Raw genomic sequence first — 23,563 nt, forward strand, 5'->3', positions numbered from 1 at the left:
CCAATCTTTAACCATGGTTAAGATTGGTGAGATCTTTCCTATGAGAGGGAGCATGTAAAGGGCAGATTCTACTGAGGGTCTTCACCAGCTCTGTGACTTGTGAAAGGCCACCTCTGTGGGCCCGTGACTGAGCTTGACCTGTTTTTTCCTGAGCCCAACACAGGAGCCACACTAATTTTCACTTAGTGTGGTTCTGGTCTTCTGCCCAGACCATTTTTAGTTAAAGGCAGTAAATGGTGCATTCAGTCACTCTTCTTTTGCTAGCTAAACATTGTAAATAGGGTTGTTTGCCTTAACCAATTGAATCAGTTATGGGCAATCTCAATACAGTCCACTGTATAGGTGTGTTTGAAAGTATGGAAGAAGTGTGACAATCTTAATGAACAAGATTTATGAGTTAGAAGGAAAACCCAGTAATAAATTACCATTATTAAGGCTGGCATATTCCGCTCTAGTCCTGGGTTAGGCAAGCAATGTTTAAAGTTTAAAATATGAAGTTTACTTCCCTGGTGAATTATACGAGTCTTTGTGTGTCTACACACATCCTTAAAAGTGTAAAGTGTGACTATGGCAAACATGTCCCATAGTACACTTCTAGGGAAATGAGGTTAGCTGTGACTTCACGTTCCATGGCAAATCTTGGTTTTCTCTAGCTTAATGTGTGAAATGACCCTGGGTATATGTTTTGATTGAGCATACATTTAATTGTTTCCCTGTTTGCTTCGACACTTTACACAACAGCCAGAGTCAGTGTGGAGCAGTGGGTTAACTGTTGGTTTTGAACTGGGCTCAGATCCTACTTCTTCAGTTTTTAAACTTGCTGTGTAATCTTGGCCCTGTCTCTCAGCCTAGCCAAACTTGCAGTGTGGTTGTGAGGATCAATGGGGGCAAATCTGTGGTTTTGCCACTCTGAGGTCCTTGGGGAAAGGTCAGGATATAAATGTGGGAAGAAATCAATGAGCCAGAAAAGCATAGTGTTTCAGCATCAGTTCTGCAGGCAAGTGGTTTCTCCCACCACCACTACTTTTTCTTCTCTAGTCTCTCTCTGGGACCTGTAAAACCATGTTGTGAGTCAAAGTAGACCTTAGAAATTTTAAGGTCTTTTGACCTCTGTTTCTTGCCCTTGGAGGCAAGAGTGAGATTCCTCCAGTGAGACTGTATTTTTTATTTAATCATCTCCAACACTTTTGCAGACTTAGTGGTCTATTATAACAAAGTTTGGGAAACCTCTGGACAGTGTAACTCTCACACCTGGAATTTCTGTGCATTATGCTTTTGACTAGATGAAGCAGATTTCCTGGAGCACATGGCCTGGAAAGTAGTCCTGTATTACTGAACGGTATTTGAGACTTGCAGCTTAGCTGGGTTATCCTGTACCTATTTATAGATCTGTTCTTCCTGAACCCAGCTCTCATCTCTTTGCAGAGCTTTTCTCAGCAATGTTAAAGCAGGCTTCTTGTTCCCCTTCTGTCCTGCAGTACACTCGCATGCTCAGCAATAGATTCATACTTCCTTTTTAAGGGAAAGAAATCCGCTGCAATGCATTTTGTTGCTTGCATAGTTGCTGGTCTGGCAGGCAGTGTATTTCTCAGTTAGCCAAATCTGCAGCGCTTCAGTGGGTGCTTATCTTTTATGTACAGCAAGATGGGTGCATTTCTTGGTCTTTCTAGCTCAGGTAAGAGTGCTGAGGGATTTGTGAAAGTGTTGGTTTTGAACTATTTTTGTATGGTATAGCACTAGAAAGGCTTAACCATTGTTTGAGCCACCACCTCTTGCTTGTTGTTGGTGGAAGTTGGGTTTCTACACACTATATCCTTTTTATTATTTTGAGAGTCAGGAGGAAAAACTCAATTTGGTCCCTGGTGGATCTTTGTCCATGGTTGCTCTGCCATCCAGTAGGGTACATAGATTTCTTAATGGGATTCCATAGTGGTGGTAGAGTAGAATATGTGAAGGCAAACTGGTGTATCAGGACTTCTTAAAGTGTTGACCCTATCAGGGGAGGTGTCGGAAGTCAGAGTCAAGCATAGGTCAGAAATAGACAATACTCTGTCAGTACAATTAACTCCCCCCCCCCCAAGAAACCGAAACAAAACAGGACTAGTGATCCTAGCAATTCTTCCCTGCAGGTCTTGCTCCAATGAGGTGGTTGTGAGGACTGAAGTTCCCCACCTTCCTACCACTCTAAAAGGCTCCTCCTCCTCCAGAGTCTTCCCCGAGCAGTTGTAAACTGCATCTGCACACAACCAGTCCCTGCTCTTTTCAATTTTCTTGCTTGTTCTAGGAGACCTGGTTAGGGGGAGGAGTTGGTCGCAGCAGGAGGGAGAGACTACCTGGACTCTTCAGCAGCCCATCCCAACTGCCTCTTTCCCCCCTCCTCTCCAGCTTTCTCTTCAGCCTCAAGAGTCTGAACTGCTCTCTGCCACAGCCTCTTCCTGCTCACTAAACCTCTTGTCCCTGAGACCACTCATCACCATCAGCTGGTGCCTCCCACTTCTCCTCTGCACTGCATCCAGCAGTCCATGACTAGAAGTGCCATTTGGACCTCTCTTCAGGAAGCAAATGTCTTGGGTTGGCACTGTCTTCATCTTTTAGTGCAATGGGACAAAAAGTAATAATTTTGAAACATCAATTCATTATCAGTATTGCCTTTGTGGGAGAACTCTTTTTCCTCCATGTGGTAACAGGATTCTAAGGGAGTGCTGTAGCTTCCAAGTGCTCATTCACAAAAAAGGGCTAATAATTCTTATCCAGTGTATGGAATAACAAAAAACCCAAGCTCATTGCTCTCTTTCTTTTTGTAATGAAATGTGTAAAATACGTCCTTTCCTGTGCAACAGGAAAAGGAAAAGAGAGTCGTGCTCTCACACTTTGTGTGCCTTGTTTGCTTACTATGCTTATATTTAGCCTTTCCTCTAAGAAACTCAAGGTTCTTCTCCCTTGCCCCATTTTATCCTGTTTTTCCTCACAAAGCTCCTAGTTACTGTTAGCCTCTCTTTAGATTTATTTATTTATTAATTAAAATTTTAAGTTGCTTTTAATTTTGAAAAACAACCCCCACCCAAGCCATATATTGCTACACACATGGAAATGTTGGAAGTGTTGTCATGCTCTGCAGTTTGTGTGGTTGCCTGTTGGCGACCATGCCAGCTGCAGCCTGAGAAACAGCCGACAGGCTGTGAAGCTCCTCCTCTATTAAACTTGCTTGCAGTGAGGTTTAATGGAGAGAGGGGAGGCGCTTCACCCCAATGGTTTATCAAGCTACTGTATGGAGTACCTCCTGCCTCCATTGAATACGCCTGTGGCAAGGATTAAAGTAGCAGGGAAGGCCCTTTGCACCTCTTACTTCCTTTACCAGGGGATGGACTTGGAGCATGCTGTGGAAGGACAGTCAAGAGGGTGGGTGAGTTTTAAGGGAAGGAGATTTGGTCATGTGTGGGGGAAGCACAAAGGGGTAGGCAGGGGTGGTAGCCACTAGTAAAAAATATAGTGATGAAATAAGTCGGGAGAATAGAGGTTGAGAGAGAGCTATAGCTTTGTCTGTGGGTACGCAGGTATTAGATCCAGTGCCCTGGTGGGAAGATGTTGTGACTCATTTCCCAGGCCCGTATTTACCCATGAGCTCCCTTTGCTGGCAGTAGAAGTGAAAGGAGCAGATATTGCCATGTGCATGCAGGGAGGGAAGTAGCCTGGAGGGTAAAGATTTCTGGCAGCCTCATCGTATTATAAGCTGTTGTGAACAGTAAAGAAAAACAACTTGTTTTTAAATGAAGCCCATTTAATGCACACAATTGTGGTGTCAGCCATCTATCGGACTGGCACTTGTTATATGGACTGAAGAGTGGGAATTACTATATACCAAGTTCCCTTTGGGAACAGCCTTGGCGTTGAAAATCTTCCATGTGAGCAGCTTTGTATCAACCCCTTTCATTGCAAAGAATCTCTATTGCTTGAACATTTCTCTTATTTATAGCTCATTTCTTACCACAGCTCATTTCTGCCTCTCTCTCCAAATGCTGGTGGGTAACTGAATAAGCTCAACAGTGGCATTTTTTCTTCTCTTCCTCATTTCTTTATTTTTACTGTACTAATTGTTGGCTTGCTCTTTTCGCTTCCAACACAAATCTTGACACTAAAGGTTTTCTCCCCCGCCCCCACATAAGAAAAGGCACCTGCCTTTTCTCACATACCTATTTAATCCCTGATGCTGCCCTTATTTTCATAAAGTTTGACTCACTAAGGTGTGAGTCAGGAAAATGGAAGCAATGTGGGCCTGCTTGAAATGCTTACTTATGTGGCTAAGCTAGATGGTTGGTGGCAGTGTTAGACATTAGCCAGGCACCAGGCATGTTTTGCTACTGGTGCGGGTCCAATTGTGAACATGTGGAGAGCTCTGGATGCCTGGTTGGCGACTGACATCTCCATCTGGAAGGCCTCTCCAGCTTTCTTAAGCAGATAATCAGGAGAGCTTATTTATTGCATTTATCTCCAACCTTTTTCCTCCAAGGAGTACATGGTTCACCCCATTCCTCAGTTAATCCCTACAACGACCCTGTGAGGTAGGTTAAGAGGCTGTGACTGACCCAAGGTCACCCAGTGAGCTTTGTAACTCAATAGGTGTTTGAACCCTGATCTCCCAGGTCCTAGTCTGACACACTAACCACTACACCATGCTGGCTTCATACAGTACTTCTGCTGTGGGGCAGCTCTATAAATAACCGTATTTTTCGCTCTATAAGATGCACTAGACCACAAGGCGCACCTAGTTTTTGGAGGAGGAAAACAAGAAAAAAAATATTCTGAATCTCAGAAGCCAGAACAGCAAGAGGGATCGCTGCGCAGTGAAAGCAGCAAATCCCTCTTGCTGTTCTGGCTTCTGGGATAGCTGCACAGCCTGCATTCGCTCCATGAGACGCACACACATTTCCCCTTACTTTTTGGGAGGGAAAAAGTAAGTCTTATAGAGCAAAAAATACAGTAAGTAGGTAAATAAATATGAGGGAAGCAAAATGTCACTTAGAGAAGGGTCTGAAATATTTTCCTTGAAGCTTGAATTTGTTTTCTTCTGGATTGTTTTATTTGGTAATTTAATGTGTTGTAAACCACTTCGAGATTTTTCCTTTAAAATATAAAGCAGTATAGAAATTAACAACAGCAACAAATTTCACTGGAAAAAGATGCCCACACATTCTGTTGCAGCAACCATAACCTCATTTTAAGGTGCCATTTGGCGATTAGCTTATATATCTTGAGTTTCTAACACTGGTTGGTGGCAAACCTGGGTACAGGAATTTGGGCTGCTGCTGCTGCTGCTGCTGCTGCTGCTGCTGCTGCTGCTGCTGCTGCTGCTGCTGCTGCTGCTGCAGCAGCAGCAGCAGCAGCAGCAAAGCAAGTAGTGTGTATGTTGATGCCACCAAATTTCCAAGTGGCCATGGAGGAGTAGTAACACTGAACTTCAGTGGTGGCTGCTAGAGGTTTGAGAAGCCACTGAATCTGCTGAAGGTTTTCTGCACTTTTCCAACTCCTTTCAGCTTCCAGCCTGACTCTTAAATACATTTGCAAATTTGAGATGGTTAAAGTGAATCCAGATGTTTTTGTCCTGCCTGATAGCCATGATCCAGCCGAACTGGTCCATACAACTCTTGGAAGGGAAGGAAGGAAGCAGCAGATGGAGTGCACTCTCTTCTATGATGCTGTTGTGCTTCCTTCCATCCATCCATGGTGGGGAAAGGACAGATCAAACCATTATTTTTTTCAGCGTGGTCAAGCTTCAGCTTCCATTTGGGTCTACTCATGAGCAACAAGCTCATCCTGCCTTTAGGGCAGCCTTTCTCAACCTGTGGGTCCCCAGATGTTGTTGAACTACAACTCCCATCACCCCTAGCTAGCAAGGCCAGAGCTCAGTGATGATGGGACTTGTAGTCCAACAACATCTGGGGACCCACAGGTTGAGAACCGCTGCTTTAGGGGAATATGTGCTGCATAGGATGAGTGGTGTAGCAGGCATGAATTAATGAGATTGAGTCTTGCTATATGCATGTGCATTTTACAGCTATATAGAATCACAGAATCATAGAGTTGGAAGGTCCACAAGGATTATCTAGTCTAACCCCCTGCAATGCAGGAATCTTTAGCTCAGCTTGGGACTTGAACCCATGGCTCTGAGATTGAGTCTCATGCTCTACCAATTTAGCTATCCCTCAGGGCATATGCATGATCACAAGATGTTGGAGAAAGACCATTCTACTCATTATCCATCATATGTGAGACATTTTGTTAGTTCTAAGTGCAGGCCCTTTACTGATTGCAATATTTTTATAAATGCTACCAGAAAATTGGCATTTGGTTCCCCATATTACTTAATACAAGAGCACCAGACCTCCTTATATTTGCATTGGCTACCCCAGTGGTTTTCAAACTTGTTTCTTTCAGGAAACATTTTCCAAATTGTCTTGGTCTGCTGAGGAACCACAGTACATTTACCCCTGAGTGTTTCAGAGGATTCTGGGAGTGGGGTGGATTTTTGTTTCTTTTAGGAAGTGTTTTCCATTCACACTGGCTAGGCTTGCTAAGGGCCATGTGAGTTTTCCCACCATTTCCTTGCTACTGTGCTGTTTTACAGGAAGGTTTGTCTGCTGTTACTGACCTTCCCACTGAGTTTCTCCCATATACATCTAAGAAATCTCAGGTTTCCCCAGAAAACAGTTTGAAAACCACTGGTTTCCACATGCAAACGGAAGAAAGAATGGTTAAATTGGCCAACAGAACTTGGGAATAGGCCCTTTATATTATGTAGCCACAGTAGCATCTTCCATTCTCTTCTTCTGATCCCTCACACATTTAAGTTTCTATAGGCTGGCTTTCTTTGAATCAGGTGTGCCATGTTGGTAGGCTAGGGTACCACCTCTGTTATTAACAGGCTTTTAGAAATGTCACTTCATTGATTTAATTCATACCTTACTTCTTTCTTTCTCTCTCTCTCTCTCCTCTCCCTTTCCTCTTGTTTTGTGTTCTTCTTTTTCTTTTTTCAATCAGCACCAGCTTTCCTTTCTCCAGTGTTGGGAACTTTTACGCCAGTCCATGCTGCAACTCCTCACCCTTGCGGGCCGACTGCTCATGCCTCTGGCTTGGACCTAACCTATAAATCTTGGCCCAGCCAGGGTTGAGGGGAGCTATGGGCAGCTCAGCCTCATCGCTGGCCGCCGAGACGGAGTCGGACCATGGTTTCACTGGCCCAACCTACCCAGGGCACCTGGCTGCAAGTTGGTATAGGAGTAGCCACAGTGGCCCTGTATGGGAAAGTGCCCTTATAACACGTCAGCATCAGCACGTGAATCACCGGGCACGAAGGTAAGAAAGTAAGGGAAAGAGCTTGATCTCATACCTCTCAGATCGGTTTGAAACCTAGGATTGTATACTTTGGGGTCTTGTAGGCTCTAGCCATGGTCCAGTTGAAGCCACACCAAAATTTCCACTAACTTCATCTTAGCTAGCTTTCAATAATTGCCATAGTTGTATCAACAAGAAGCAAAACCTATCTTTTGTTCATTGACCAATATCCATGATGTCATTCCCCCCCAAAGCAAAAATAAATAAATCCCTTTAACATTGAGATGGTGGGGCAACTGAATTAATAACGTCACATCCTCAACTTGCTGCTTTCACAGACACAAAAACTGCAAGTTGTGTGGAGCGTTTTGACACCTACCCTCCAGTACTGAAGTAGTCATTAGCTGAAATCTTAGTTAAGCCTAGCCTGAAGGGGAATTTATCCACATCAATCAAGTCAATTTTTCAGTTCATGGCCAGGGAACTAATTCTTGCCTCCTAGGTTTCAGATCCCCATTTTCTAAGGCAAACAAACCAGACTCCAGCCACTGACCTGAGGGACCCTGTGTTGGAAAACACCTTCTCCAGGTCTAGATTTGGATAATGCCACCTGTGATAGCCAAGGCTAACAGAATTTATCTTCAAATTAGAAAGGATACACTTAGAAGGTCCCCATAAACCATTAATATCTAGAAGTGTTGTTTTCATGACAAATGTCCCTGAGAAGGCAGAACTGTGGAGTCTCTCAAGATTTTACCCCTTGTGAAACCTACTAATCAAACGGCTGGCTAATAATAATTAAAAAATGCTTGTTCACCTCATCACTCCCTCCAAGGAAGGTTTGCCTTCATGGTTAGGGGCTTTTTTTTTTAAGTTGAGAGGTATGTCGAAAGCATCTAACAGTGTGCTGCCCGGGGAGCCTTGGCTGTTGAAAGCTGCCGTGTTGTGTGTGCTAAGAATATTGGAGCCTCTGATTAATGCTTGCTTTTTTTAGCTTTTCTTCCTGCTTGTTGAATGACTGTGTGCCTTCCTTAGCCTGTATGGAGACTGCCATCTGTTTAAAAACAGCAGCTTGCTTCTGTCCCTGAGTTGCTTGGGTTGAAAAACATTTGCTTTGTGCTGTGTGCCTCATGCCTGTTGCTTGTGGCCTCTTGCCTGTTGGTGCAAACTCCAAGGATTTTGCTGCTTGCATCTTCTCTAGAACAGGCTTGGAGGAGTGTCTGTGGCAAATTACCGGTAATCCCACAGTTTTGCACTTTACAGCTTGGTCTTAAATTTCCTGCCAGTGTTTCAGTGGTTGCAACTCTGGCATGTTTTGTGTCATGTAACCATCATGTTGGTAATATTAAGAGGAAGTTTTGTATAACTGCTGCTAGTTCCCTATTATGTGACTTTTGTATTGATTTCCCTTTTGACTGAGCTTTTAAAACTTCCTGTGATGAAGAGAAAGAAGCAGGACACAGATGAAGTGACAAGTCCTACAGAAATACACTTTTGAATACTGAGAACTGAGATGGGGAAAGCATGGATTATAGGTTATAGCCAACAAGGTAGCAAACAGCAATATGTTTTAGCAAGAATCCAGGAGTTTTGTCCTCTGTTTTTACAACCACTTCAGATTCCATGAGTTGCTTCTGCTAGCAATTCCAAATACCGAGTTTTGCGTGCTTAAAAACCTTTGTGCTGACGCAGGGCATTGTGGGACACTTCAGTTTTGATTTAAAACTGCTACCTGCTTGGCTTTGACAGTTGGTGAAAGCTGCCTATAAATGCATCTAAGACTAGTTTACTTGTGGGTGAGGTGTTTAGCACAAGTGCTGGGGAGAGAAAAAGCCGCTTTGTCTGAGTATTGTATCAAAGCAGAACTATTGATGTAACATGAATTTTGCATGCATCTTACCTGCACAAGTTAAGGCCAACTATCACAGGGAGGTTTAATTGATTCTTAGCCTTCATGGTGGCTTGCTTGTTCATTTATTATGATTTGATCTTGCCCTTCTTTGAAGGAGTTCAGTATCATGGTGGACACAGTGTACAGTACTGTTTTCATAGAGAGCCAGTGTGATGGTGTGGCTTGAGTGTCAATATAAGAGCATGGAGATCCAGGTTTAGTTACCAACTCTGCCATAAAGCTCACTGTATGAATCTGGAATAGTCCATGTCTGAACCTACTTCATACTGTAGCTGAGAAAATCAGTAAGTCATGGGGGGGAAATGGTTTCTCTCCTCATTGTTTGAAAATATGACATCTATTTGTTCCTTGTCTTTAGTACTAGTTGGACTACACAAATTCCTTGTGAGGCAGAAAACCGAAGTAAGGAGAAAGACAATAGGCTTTATATTTGCAAGGCTGGAGATCAGTTTTAGGGGGCAATAGGTGCGGAGTCATTAGAAGTCAGTTTGGGCAATATTAGCTTGTAGTTCGAAGTTAAATACTCATCTTCGAAAGTTAAGTTGCATATTCAGGTGGTAGAATATCATTTTTCAATTGATGGTGTATGTGTTTTAAATAAAAATGATAAATAATTGGGTGAGTTCAGTTTGCATTTCAAGGCAGCTGAGATGGTGGTATGGAGTACTTCTTTATGGCTTGATCAAGATCTTCAGTGGTACCTCTGGTTACATACTTAAATCGTTCCAGAGGTCCATTCTTAACCTGAAACTGTTCTTAACCTGAAGCACCAATTTAGCTAATGAGGCCTCCCGCTGCCACTGCACGATTTCTGTTCTCATCCTGAAGCAAAGTTCTTAACCCAAGGTAATATTTCTGGGTTAGCGGAGTCTGTAACCTGAAGTGTATGTAACCTGAAGTGTATGTAACCCGAGGTACCACTGTATAAGCAATGACTCAAGTTTTTAAAAACCAAGCAGAAGCAGTTTTCCTTTCAACTTTTGTTAACCTGGCTTTTGAATAACCTGAGTTATTCTGCAAGTCTAAAAAAGACGTTTCTAATCATTGTTTTTCCAAGGATTCATTAGACCAGTGTTGTGCAGTGATTTCCAGGCAGAGCTTGATAAGGGAGAAGATATTCTCCATTTTGTGTTTGACTAGGATAATGCAGATGGCCTTTAAACAGTTGGGAGGCACCTTGCTTCAGCACAGAGACTGCACTGGAAGCCAATCATGAGCCAGGAGGCAATAGCTAATTTGCATACTTATTGCTACATCATTTGCATGGATGTGGCATTATCCTTGGCCCCTCTGTTGGGGCACTGTGTTGCTCAGCTGATGGCTCATCCAAAACATGGACTGAGACTAGAAGTGCTTGCTAAAAGATGTTTTCCTGTAGACAGAACACTGTCTATTTAACTTAGTCTATGGTAGAAGATGTCTCTTATTCATTGTGGTGTTTTCCTGTCACTAGTCTGAGGCACTCTGAGCAGCATATGTGGTGTTATATCTCTCCCCTTTTAGACTTAGGTGGAAATGCCCAAGCTCCACCTTTAAATGGTTTTGTTTGAAATTCTGCATGCAGGCAAAAAGAGGTCTCTTTCAGAAAAGAATGTCTTGGAATATGTGGGTGTATATTTAATCCCCTATCTCAAGAACAGACTCTCTCAGTAGGCTGTGGACTCTCCTTCATTGGAGGTTTTTAAGCAGAGGTTGGCAGGCCATCTGTCATGGATGCTTCAGTTGAGATTCCTGCATTGCAGGGCGTTGGACTGGATGACCCTCGGAATTCTTTCCGACTCTACAATTCTACAATTCTATGAAAATGAGGGGATGCCCATACTGAGGGGTTGTGGTAGTCTTAAGTGATGATTTACCACTGGTTCCTGTGAGCTGTAGTACTCCTGCTATGACACCAGGTTGCTTTTGGCTGTCTCTGTTGGCTAGTGGAGTCTTCAGGTCAAAGAGAATTGCAAGACTCTTCAAATATTTTCTTGGCTGTTTGCTTTGATACCATTATGAATGTTAAATGTAAACATTGGAGAAGTGGAATCTCTTTAGTGTTCCGACATCTCTTGGTGTGGGGCAGTGATTCCCACATGGTATGCCAAAGTTCATTGGTATGCCATGAGAAGACTGAAGAGCACATGGAACAAAATAAGACATCATGTTGGATGCAGCCACCACTGGGCCCCTCAAGGTGAGGAGCCTCTGTGCAGCACTGGTTTCCCTGATGCAGCCTGTGCTGCAGCTCATGGGCATGTGAGCATCCCAGATGAATCAGTGTTGCCTGGAAAGCATGGTGCCGTGCTGAACCTGACAGACAGGACAAGGGGAGAGGGCAGCATGCCAAGAGAGCAAGTATTATTAGCCAAGCTATTCTGCTATTGCAAGGAAGATTCCTGCCCATTGGTCTGCAGAATGATCAAAGAAGATAGACACTCTGTTTCCACAATACTTCTTTTCTTTTCCTTTCCTTTTTGGAGTAAGATATGCCTCCAGTTTTAATTCAGAAAGAACCAAGCACCTGTGCACCAGGTATCAAATTAAGTAGAATAGTCTTCCTGTTGAGTCAGAAGTCGTGCCTTTCTTGTACTCCCATTCTGAAACTGATATGTTCACACATGAAATACTTGAATTGCCTACTGAAAAATCTCATTAAATAGATGTAAAATAAATCATCACCAGAGTCAAACAATGCAATGAACTTGGTCACCTATTGTGTCCTCCCAGTTTTTTAACATTTAGTAGACTTAGTCTTAAAACGTCTGGAGCCATAAGAGCCATAAACTGTTAAAAAAAAAATGGTCGTTCTCACTCTGCTCTGCCCTATTTTAAAAAGCTCTTCTGTTGGTGAGAGGGACTATTTCCATGTTTTTCATTTCAGCCACCTTAGCTCTGGTACTCTTCATGCATGGCTAAATATCTGGCTTCTATAAAGGTGCTTTGCCTATATCTTAATTCTCTCTGAGCAAATTGTTTTGCACCTTCGTCTGACTTTTAATCTGTTTATTTTAAATAGCATGAAGCCAGGTATGTGCTCTAAGTCATCAGGAGTAGGTGTTTCCCTCCCTTCCCCTAAAAACTTTGGAGTACTCAAGTGAATCTGTCTGCATATGGGCAATGCCAAGCAAGATGTAAGCATGCGCAGGGGGATTTTGCAAATCCCTTGGGATGTGCTGTAATTGCCAAATGGCTTCTGCATCTCCCTGCAAAGAACTGGATGAACCCGGGGGACAGAGAGTGATTTGAATCAAATTTGACATAGTATGTACCCAGGCTGTGCTGAGTAATCCTGCAATTTTTGATGCTCCAAATGAAAAAACAAAAAACAAAACACAAAACAAGTCTTAGGATCTAGCACTAAGATCACATGGAGCACTGAACAGGTCTAGAAAGTCTCACTTTAGCCCACCATGAACATGTAGTGTAATTTGTCACGCCCTAACAGTGTAACCTTTATCTGTACATTGTAGGAGAAGATAGGCAAACTATTTTTTAGGAAAGTATTTCTGCTGTTATTGTCCTCCTCAACAAGGAGTCTTGGAAAGCTGCTAAGAAATTCCAGCATGCATTTCAATGGAGAATAATACAGTCGTACCTTGGAAACTGAGCGGAATCCAGTCCGTTCAACTTCCAAAACGTTCGAAAACCAAAGTGCGGCTTCTGATTTGCTGCAGGAAGCTCCTGCATCCAATCGGAAGCTGCAGAAGCCCCATCAGACGTTCGGCTTCCAAAAATAGTTCACAAACCAGAACGCTCGCTTCCAGGTTTGCGGCATTCAGGAGACAAAACGTTAAAGAACTAAGCTGTTCGAAAACTAAAGTACGATTGTAATAATAATAATAATAATAATAATAATAATAATAATAGTCAACAAACCATTGCTTTCATCTGTGAATCACAGCAGTGTCAATTACATGGTTGGTTGGCCTCTTGATCAGCAATCTTTACTCTTTAAAGCTGTCAAGTTTCTTTGAAATTGATAAAACTTGGTGGTGGCCCTCAATACTTGAACAAACCTGAGACTTCGAGGCTTCACAGAGTTCCTACACAATAAACTGTTCTTATCTCTCAGTAATCTTCTGAAATAGGTATCTAAAAGTATGGAAAATGAGATTAAGAGTGGGTACCAGTGTGGTGTAATGTAGAGGTTGGAATGCCACACTATGACCAAGAAAGTTCCAGGTACAAATCCTGGCAGAGCTGTGAAGCTCACTGGAGTCAGTAAATACCTCTTGGTCTCAAGCCAGTCTTCTACACCTTGGTGCTCTCCTGGTGACTTTAAACTACAGCTCCCATCAACCTCAGCCAGAATGGCAAATGGGGCAGGGTGTTGTATTCTATCAGTATCTGGAGGGCATCGGGTTGGAGAAATCTAGTCTCAGCTACCCCACAGGGTTACTATGTTGATAATGTAGAGGAAATGGGATGATGAGAACTATTTATGCTGTCCTGAGCTCCTTAGAAGAAGGTCAAAAATACAATGATCTTCATCCTTCCTGAGGCTTTGTTGGGGCAGCAGTCTGAGGTGGCCTAGGAACCTGGGGCCATGAGGCAGCTCAGTACAAGTCCATGAACAATCAGGACCAGAAAAAGCAATCCAGGAAGTAGCACCATAGAGCAAGCTGGGAGTCAGGGTCAGAGAGAGATACTAGAACTAAGCAGAACCCTCCAAAAAGGTCTGGTAGGACTGGAATCACTTGCAAGTGTATTGCATAACTATATTTGACATTTGAGCTTATCACATTGTTCCTTGCTGTCAACTTTGGTAAATGCGGCTAATTTTCAGCTTAAATGGACATTTGACAACGTGTTTCTCGTTGCCATGGGTACTCTGTTGCTCAGAGAGCTGGAAAGTGAACCAGGCACATGTGGAAACCCAGTATTTGAGAGATAGCAGTTTGGCCATCCAGTATGCAAGATGTGGGTGTCTGAAGCCAATGAGTGATGCGCTTCTGCTTAATTTTAATCATTGGCTTTAAAAGTTTCCAGTTCTTGAGAATGTGGCTATTTTTAACATAAAGCTGGGGAAGTTTCCTGAAGAGAAAGTGCTAACGATAGTCTTGGAAAACAGAAAGTTGCAGTTCTGTCCACTGATAGGAGAATATTGTAGGAACTGATACCTTCTGAATTGGCACTGAGCATGTTTACACAGCTTTTATTTAGAGGTACTGCTCCAGTGCATTTGAATTTTCCACCTGCTTTGCATATCTAATATAATTCAGGCCTTTCTGTGTGTTTCCTTGATTGCTTCTCTGATGTATGCATGTTTACAAACTGCTGAGTAAGAGAAAAGGTTAGTACTTTGCACTCTGCTTATTAGAGGGGAGAGCTAGAGCATCTGCACGCTATGTTCCTGGGTTGAAGCAAAATCATAGTGCTTGCCTAGGGGTTGGGGTGAGATTTTAGTTGCCAGAGCTATCTCATATCAAGTTGTCTTGAGGGAAATAAGATTAGTCTGAAGTCAGACAGAGCAAGACACCCTTTTTGCTCAGGCCAGTGATCCAGAGTGACCTTGAACTTTTATAAGTAACTAAACCGACTGGCTTCCGTATAGTTTCTTTATTTCGTCACTGCTGGGTAGGTGGGTGGCTTGTAGGCTGACTCCCCATCTGACTTTTATCATTATAAGCTTTGAACCCTGAAACTAATCCCCCCCAGCTTCTTTTTTTCTTGGTCCATCCCCTTTGATGCACAGAGGATGACCTGGACCAGGAGACTCCATTCCCCTACTGGTTCTCCCATGTCAGATGTCATGGCTATTTCTGGCTCCTCAGGTACAGAAGATTCACTCTGGGGTAGCTCTCTTCATCCCCATGCCGTAAGACTCAACAGGTGCAGAGCAAGGCAACAGTACTTAAAGACAGGGATGGGGAACCCGTGGCCCCTGATATTTGGGGCTCCAGCTCCCATCAAACCCAGTTAGCATGGCCAAGGATGATGGAAGTTGTAGTCTAGCAATGTCTGGAGGGCCTCAGATTCCCCATCTGTGCTTTAAGGACACCGATAGCTCTTCAGGTGAAATGGGGTCAACTACTCTGGGCCTATACTACCCCAAATATCCCATAATGCAGCCATAGCCCACTTTCATGGGAGGTATACAACAAAAAAGACCTCTTCCTAGGACATTTTCTATGTTCCTTGTTATGTATTCCACAGCACTGTGCCGGGATTATGAGAAGCTGCCATATCTGCATACTATATGGCTTCCAATTTAAGTGCTTTAGCCGCAGTAGACTTCACAATTTCAGCAGCAGTACTTTTATTAGAATATGATTTAGGTAGTGTTAGAAGGAGGCAGCAGTTGTTTTGAGCATCCTTGGAGACAGTGCAGGTTGTCCTGTATTTGAAGAAGCGCCTTAGCTTTCTTTGCTTTTTCTTTCTCTTTGTGAGTAGTGATATGTGTTTCATTGTTGCTCTGTGTGTCTTTTTACAGGCCTCAGAGCTTGTGCATCTTTAATGCTGAAGGCCAAAAGGGACTAAGATATACATGAAGGTCAAGGATTCTGTGCCAAATTCTCATTATAGCTTTTTCCAAGGACTCTTTTTGTTGGTTTTTTAAACAGCACCAGCAGCCTCAGCTTATATAGTGCATTACATCTGCGAAATTCTGCATGGTATGCAAGATGCATAACTGACTTAGTCAGTAATGAAAGCCTAAGTAAAAGGGGCATCTGTTATAGAACTGGCTCTGCTTGTTCAAACTGTTTCTGCAAGCATTCAGACCACACCAAGTTCTTTGGGCATGACCATTTACCACAGGATTAAAGTAAAATTAATTTTCTGTTCTTAAGTCATACAGGCTTGGGTGGCCTGATTGCTCTGAGACTCAAGGAGGTCTCTGACCAAGGTAGTTAATTGGATTGCAAGCACCCTAATTTGGCCCAGTGAAAGATTCCATCTTTTATCTCTTTTGCACCTCGTGTGCTAAAGCAGAAGCAATGTCCCAGTTGGTTTACATAATTATCTCTGTACCCTAATCCAAAAGCTTCACTTGTATAATTTTATTATTGCAACAACCCTGTTGGTTAGGCTGCAGGCTCATATACACAAATGAGATTCAGAGAGTGTTTTCTCGGGTTCCAGAATGCTTATGCTTGCTGACTTTTCTCAAATTATCTGCAGGTAGCTGTAATTTCTCTGTGGAGTTTTGAATCCCATCCAGTAGAGATGATCCTGCTGCTGTTTTCATGACCCCTTATCCCAAGTGTAGGGAACACCTACCCACCCCAGATGTTGCTAAACTGCAACTCTCATCGACCCCAGCAAGCATGGCCAGGGATGATGAGAGTTGTGTTTCAGCCAAAGGTTCCTTGCACCTGCCATGTCCAGGGAGGATGAGGAGGGCTCCAGGTTTTTACTCTTGCCAAGGATGTCTGATTCTCCCCAACTCCATCTTCAGGAAACAGATACTGCAGGATAACTGATCCGGTATGTAGCACCGGGGGGCTGGTTCACAGACTTAACACACGTGGAGGATTGGGGGAGCTGAATTTGTGAGCATAGTCAAAAGGAAGTACTTTTTCACACAATGCATTCCCTTTGCTACCAAAAGAGGCAGCGATGGCCCCCAACTTGGGAGGGCTTTAAAAGAGGATTACCTAAATTCATGTAGGATAAGGGTAACAGTGGCTACTAACTCTAATAGCTTTGTTCTGCCTACGTTGTTTGACACAGTATGCTTCCGAATACCAGTTGTTGTAGCAAGAGTTCCTTTCCTTCTAGTAAGCATGATTGGTCACTACAATCTGTTCCCACCCAACCCATATGTGCCAAGAAGTGCTCTCAGCATGTGAGCTGCCCTCTGTCAGCATTCTCCCATCCCTTCCTGCTTGGGCTAATCAGAGTGGGGCGTTAGGCAGCAGTGGCTAGTATGCTGGGCACGGCCTAGCAATGAAAGGCTCTGGGAAGTGGGGAGGTCGTGACAGGCTCAGGTGCTCAGCATCTCTCTGCTAAGACTATAGAGTGAGAAGGTAAGGAAGAAAGAAAGTGGCCACAATTTGGGAGGCCACAGAAGTGGATTGATAGAGATGGGGAAGCGAAAGCAGCAATGGGGGATTGTTGCTGCAAAATGAGGAGGGAAGGGGGGTCTTCCATGTGATGATTTAGAAATGCTTCGTGATTATTTGACTGGCCAGATTACAAAAATGTTTTGATCCCCTGGTGTCCATCCCCTAGTGCTTTCTTAGTGTGTGTCTGCTATGTACTTTGAGGGCATGTCTCCCCTTTACTTTGTGTAAGCAAACATAAGGGATAGTAGCCATCCCGTCTTACATTGGATGCTTGACACCATCTGAATTCTGATTAACTTCAGTTAGATTTTAATGGGCAAGTAGCCTCATGCCCCCTTCCCTGGTGCTAATTCATATGCTCCTGATGAACAGAGAAAGCAAGTTGTTGTCAAGCCAAACCCACAGGCAGCGATGCTCTTCCTGCCTTCTTTTAGTGAGAGGTTGATGGGCTCCATGGAGATCGTCTTCAGTCTTGCCTGAGGGTGCGCTTTCCATGCAATGTGGCCTGGGGGTTAGTGGAGACAAATTAGAGAGCTCCTCATTCGCAAAAGCTTTCTGAATCCTCATGCTCTCTGAAGGGAATAAGAGAAGGAAGTGAAAAATGCAGGCAATGATGACACTATAATGCTGCTTACTGTTAGCCTCTTTAGATTTTTATATTCAATTTCCATCAGTTCCCCGTGGGCTAGAAAATGTATTTTGCATTCCTAGGCGCCAGCAGCCCATTTGGCTGGGTGAGGGGGGGGGCAGCATCATGTTTCTTGGCTGTGGGTGTCTGGAATTTCCCCATCTCTTCCTCCTTTGCGTAGACCCTACAATTCCCGCTCCCTGGCTTTCAAGTATAAAATTGCCTTATGGAGAGGTGCCCCAGAGGAGCTAACCCCCCTTTTAAAAATATTGGCAATATCCCATCTGTGTTTTCTATACACAGCCATATGTAACTCGTGTAGCTGGTAGAACTAGGCCAGCTTCAGTGCCTGACTTGTATGCTGCAGTCCCTCTGCCAGCAAAATAAATGCTTCTCATTTAGCTGGCACTGGATCAAGCAACTAAAGAGAAGTCCTTATTAACTACTCTGGAAAAATAAGCCTCTTTCATTTGCATCACAGGCCTTTAGTGTTCCAGGTGAACGTAACACACATCCAGATAGCCTCTGCATCCATGCTTAGGGCCCTATTGAAGTCTTTGTAGAGCAGAGAACAAGCTGACAGTTTACCTGGATCCCAAACACCTGCCTGATCCCAAGCAGAGAAGCTGCTGCTCTTCTGTATTGATGTATGGTACAGCTTCTCAGCTACAGTACTGCGGCTGTCTGGCCATGCTGAGACCTCTGTAGCTCCCACTAGCTAAACCTCCTTATTAGTTGCCACCAGATTGTGCAAGGTGCAATAATTCAGTACAAACAAACACAACATCTGCTCGCAAAACAGTCATAACCTGTGGCTAACAAAATAGGCAATGCAACGTGTCACTGTGCATTGATTGGGAATTTCTGTTGGACTTGTGGAGCTCCCCCCCACCCCCAGTTAATAGCTCTCTGCAAGATGCAAAACTGCACTAATAACTGGTTTTTGTATTTGTCTGTAGGGATAGTCAGGACTGAAAGTACATTGATTTGAAGCAAATAATGTTTTCGACATGAAGGGGTATAAAGCAGCCCTGGAATATACAAGACTTGATTGTTATAAGGCTTAAGGGAGCTGCCTTGGCACTAAGTGGAACTATGGTCAAAGAAGATAGTTTTCCATGTTTCCCTTGACAATAATGTTGGCAAAGTCCATGAATATCTGGTTCAGAATGGTCATGTACACAGGTTGTAATGTTTAGAGGCACTACAGATCAAAGTCTTCCCCCCAAGAAGCTTTTCTCTAGCTCTGAATGTCAAAATGTGATGCTTCAAATGCCCAGTCAGCTTTCGGTCTGAGCAGGCTGCTTTGTAGGAGGTGCATGTGCAAAAGTGTGTTCAGTGTGAGAGAATCTTTCATTCAACAGCTAAGCAAATTGCGCAGAAATTGAAAGTGGGTTGTTTGCACAGGTCTGCCTGAGCTGCGATTAGTGCCTAAGACGTTGACAAAAAGAATTGATGTCATTTTGACGGGTGGTTGAAAATGATAAGACAATACAATAATGTGCAGCAAACGTTATGAGCTGCGAGAGAACTCTCAGAGAAAGGTGGCCTTTTTCAAAAGAGTCATCTGAAAAAGCTCATAAATAATTCTGAGCTGGTTCCAAATTGAGTGAAAGGGGTGGTGGTTTAGCCATTACTGGTCTCCCTGTATGCAAAACGAGGCATAATCTGACTGCTGACAAGGAACCCAGACACACCCAGCCTTTTCTAATAAAGATAACAAATATTAAAAGCAAATATATAAACACATGCTTAGTGGTTATGGTGATCTTTGTGAAACATGCAGGTTTTACAGTGGTACCTCGGGTTACATACGCTTCAGGTTACATACACTTCAGGTTACAGACTCCGCTCACCCAGAAATAGTTCTTCAGGTTAAGAACATTGCTTCAGGATGAGAACAGAAATTGTGCTCCGGCGGCACAGTGGCAGCAGGAGACCCCATTAGCTAAAGTGGTGCTTCAGGTTAAGAACAGTTTCAGGTTAAGTACGGACCTCTGGAACGAATTAAGTACTTAACCCGAGGTACCACTGTACTTGTTAAAGGCCCCATCTTCAGAGTGAGCAACTTTTCGGTTGCAACCCACAATTCATTTCCTGACCTGAAACACTTCCACTTGCTCAACATAACTTTGCCCCTCTCGCTTTTCTTTGTGCCCCCCCCCCAAAAAAATTTCCTCTGAGGGTTATGTAAACTTCTGGAACAGATTGAGGGGCTGGGTGTGGGAGGAGAGGAAGTTTTGTGTGGGTGGAAGTTGTTCCACCCTCCCACATAGCTCCTGTTGCTATTTTCTTCTCCTGGGGGAAGGGCTGTAACTCACTGATAGAGCAAATGCAGAAGATCCCAGGTTCAGTCCCTGGCATCTTCATGTAGAGCTGGGAAAGACTCTTGTAGACTGTACTAAGCTGGAGGGACCAGTGATCTGACTTGCTTATGAGGCAGCTTCCTATGCTGCTGCTGCTGCTGCTGCCACTTCACCATACCTGGTAACGATTAAAAAAAAATCAACACCAATCATGAGTTTAGAATAAGCACATCTGTATGCTGGTGAAGTACATGTGAAACATACAGGCCTGTATATAGAGCTTCTTGGAACAGTGAATCAAATCTGTCTTGTATAATTTTCATTTTACTGCTCTTCATACCCAAGGGCCCAATTTTACTTTAATAACAAGCTCTCCATAATTTATATACTCTCTTCGGCTTTATAAAAATGTGGGCAAAAGAACTAGCACAGAATTTGCATAGTTTAGCCTTAATTTTCATTGTGTGGCCATAATTTTTGATACCGAAGTCATGGTTTACTTCTCATGGGAGTGGGTGCATTTCTTGTGTAGCCAAATGTCTGCCTTGCCTTGAAATCTGTTTGCCTTGGGACTGTCAAGAGGCAAGGACTCCTTTGCATGGGGGAAACAAAATGATTCCCTCAACCCTGAAACTTGAGTTTCTGGGAATGCATTTGGGAATCGCTGCACAAGCAGAGCATTTTCTTTCTCACACACATATACTAAGGACCCCCTCTGTTTAGCTCTGGCAGCTAGATGTAGTGTAGTATATATTACAGTACTTGAGCAGATTATCAAAAACTGCAGAAACCTGCTCCACTGCTATTGATTTATTGGATAGTAATAAAATAAATATGAGTACAAATGTAAAATTTTGTATTACTGACATTCTTAGGCATAGGTCTGTTCAGATGGACTTTAGGGCTGTAGTAGTGAGAAGAGCAGGCTTGAAAGACTGTAAATCAATGACATGATACCTTGCCAGAGGTAATATCTGTATTTTAAAAGATTGCATTAATAATGTTTCTTGGACTGCAGTGGTAAGGTGCTGGTAAGATCTCATTTGGAGTAAAGCTCCCACCACCTTCACATTTGGGGGCACCAGCATTGAATAGGGATATTGGAAGCTTTGAAGCAAATGAGAGGTACAAAGATAGTAAAGGTAAAGGGACCCCTGACCATTAGGTCCAGTCGTGGTCGACTCTGGGGTTGCAGCGCTCATCTCGCTTTACTGGCCGAGGGAGCCGGCGTACAGCATGACTAACCCGCTTCTGGCGAATCAGAGCAGCGCACGGAAACGCCGTTTACCTTTCTGCCGGAGCGGTACCTGTTTATCTACTTGCACTTTGACGTGCTTTTGAACTGCAAGGTTGGCAGGAGCTGGGACTGAGCAATGGGAGCTCACTCCATCACGGGGATTCGAAACAAAGATAGTACTGTAGCACAGTCTAAAGTTCACCCATACCAAGCAAAGTATACTACTTTTAGCACACACAAAAATACAGAAGGGAAACGTGTTGATTTTCACATTTTGTTTTTAAAAGGTAAGACGTGAGAGAGCCATTATTTACCGATATCTACTAGAATAGCAACTCTGGATTTAAATTGTAGACCTGTAGATTTTAAGTTAAGCATTAGGGAAGCCTTTCCAAATATAAAAAGAACCGCCTGTTTATTCATCCTGTTATTGAAGGGATTTCTTTCCCACTCTTCAGCTTTAACAAGCCCTCAAGGTGGCTTATAAGAGCAATAAAAACAAATAAAATAGAATTAATTAAAACAGGCAATAAAAATGCAAATGAGAAGCACCAGCAACCAGGAATTGCAAATGCTATTAAAAACATGGGCAAACTGCATGGACCTATCCTGGTGTCTGAATGATGGCAATGTCAGTACTAGGAGAAATTTCCTAGGGAGGGAATTCCACAACTGGGGTGCCGTAGCAGAAAAGCCCTCTCTGCTGCTCCTGCAACTTGTTCCACCTCATGAGGGAGGTACCTGGAGAAGGACCTCAAATTAAGGTTTCAATTGATAGATAGCTTCATGTAGGAGAAGGCTCTTCGTAAGGATTTATGGATTTTGTTTATGCTGAAGTTTTGAAAGTGTGGATGGGCAAATAGCAAGTCAGGAATGGCTCATCTATAGGATAGCCTATTTTAAAGTAGCAGCATAGACTAAGGTACCTTGGGGTAGGGGGGGCTTTTAAGTTCCTAGATATTGTGATTCTTGTCCTTCCTGCTTCCCTGTATGCTGTGTTCACCCATAGGCTGGCACTTTCCATGGTAGAGTAGCAAGGTCACAGTAGATGACAGCACCCATCTGTCTAGCAAAGCTTTAAGTCTTTTGTTGGCTCTCCATCTGTGACCTGTAGGCCTACAGCATCTCATCACTTGGTCTCCCCCGCCCCTCGTTCCAAGCACATGTACTGGCTTGTGCCAAGATTACAAAAGATTTGTTTGCAAGAGGCTGTGCCTGCAACCAGAGTTGTAGCCTGCATTTAATCCTTACCACTACTGTATTGCTGACCTTGTCTGTGTTCCGCACATGGGGAAAGGTTAATTATGTGCTTAATGGCTGGAGTGGGGTAAGAATTAGAGAAAGTTGTGAGTGGTCTAGGCATTCTCCAAAGCACATTTGTTGGAGAATTCATAAACAGCTGCAGAACAGTTCTCCCAGCTGATGGCTGGAGATGCAGCTGTCTGAGGAAGGGCATATAAAGTGTGAAGGGAGTTGATAAGAAAAGGGGGTCTACTTGTCTGTTATCAAGGGGTTCACCTATTGCCAGAATCATCATGCTTCTCAGTGTAGAATGCCAGCTGTCTGGATAATGGGCAGCTGGTGGATGGTTTGTGTCTATAATGCTGCATTATTTGGGGGGAGAACCTTTTGGAGATTTGTGAGCAGTGGGGGGAATTGACTCACCTGCACCTCAAACTGTCCACACAGCTTGGCCAGAGCAGCATTTGCAATTCTGAGCTGAATTTCCTTTTCTCCTTGCTCAGCTCGCAGTTTGAGCATCCCTTAACCTAGGCAGTGTTTTTTTACATTCTTGTGCTGGCTCTTAAAGTATCTGATAACGGTGCTATTCCTGGAGCTGCTGCGAAGGGACATTTTGCTGGCACTGGGGAGGGCATAAGCTGCTACTCAGAGGCTATACATAAGCCTCTCTAAGAAATGAAGGTAGGCAGGAGGAAGGTAAACAAAATAATTTTGCCTTACATAGTGTTCAAACTGGAGAGAAGAAAACCCCATGAAGAGAGCAATAAAGAGTGCCACTCTGAATAAAATTGTACTAGCCTTGTAGGGCACGGATCGCCATCCAAGTGCCCTAGACTCTGAGCATTTTCTTTCTTTTCTTTCTTATTAAAAGTAATTATTTAGCCCTCTTCAAAAGAATGTTATGGGACAAAATGT

At 43.5% G+C, this 23,563-nt stretch overlaps 1 protein-coding gene across 2 annotated transcripts in view; it reads left to right on the forward strand.

The window, feature by feature from the left end:
- The window catches only part of CAPN15 (calpain 15), a 99,101-nt gene that overhangs the window by 27,019 nt on the left and 48,519 nt on the right, over positions 1–23,563 (forward strand). The window contains exon 2 of one of the 2 annotated variants that reach the window (XM_083711079.1): positions 7,036–7,350. The exons of the other annotated variant lie outside the window; for it this stretch is intronic. Coding sequence (XP_083567205.1) covers positions 7,175–7,350 — 176 coding nt within the window. The 5' untranslated portion in view covers positions 7,036–7,174. The remainder of the gene's footprint in view (positions 1–7,035; positions 7,351–23,563) is intronic. 2 annotated transcript variants of the gene reach the window in all.

This window comes from Podarcis gaigeae (genome assembly GCF_964106915.1).
Source record: "Podarcis gaigeae genome assembly, chromosome: 14".
NCBI classification, from domain to species: Eukaryota; Metazoa; Chordata; class Lepidosauria; order Squamata; family Lacertidae; genus Podarcis; species Podarcis gaigeae.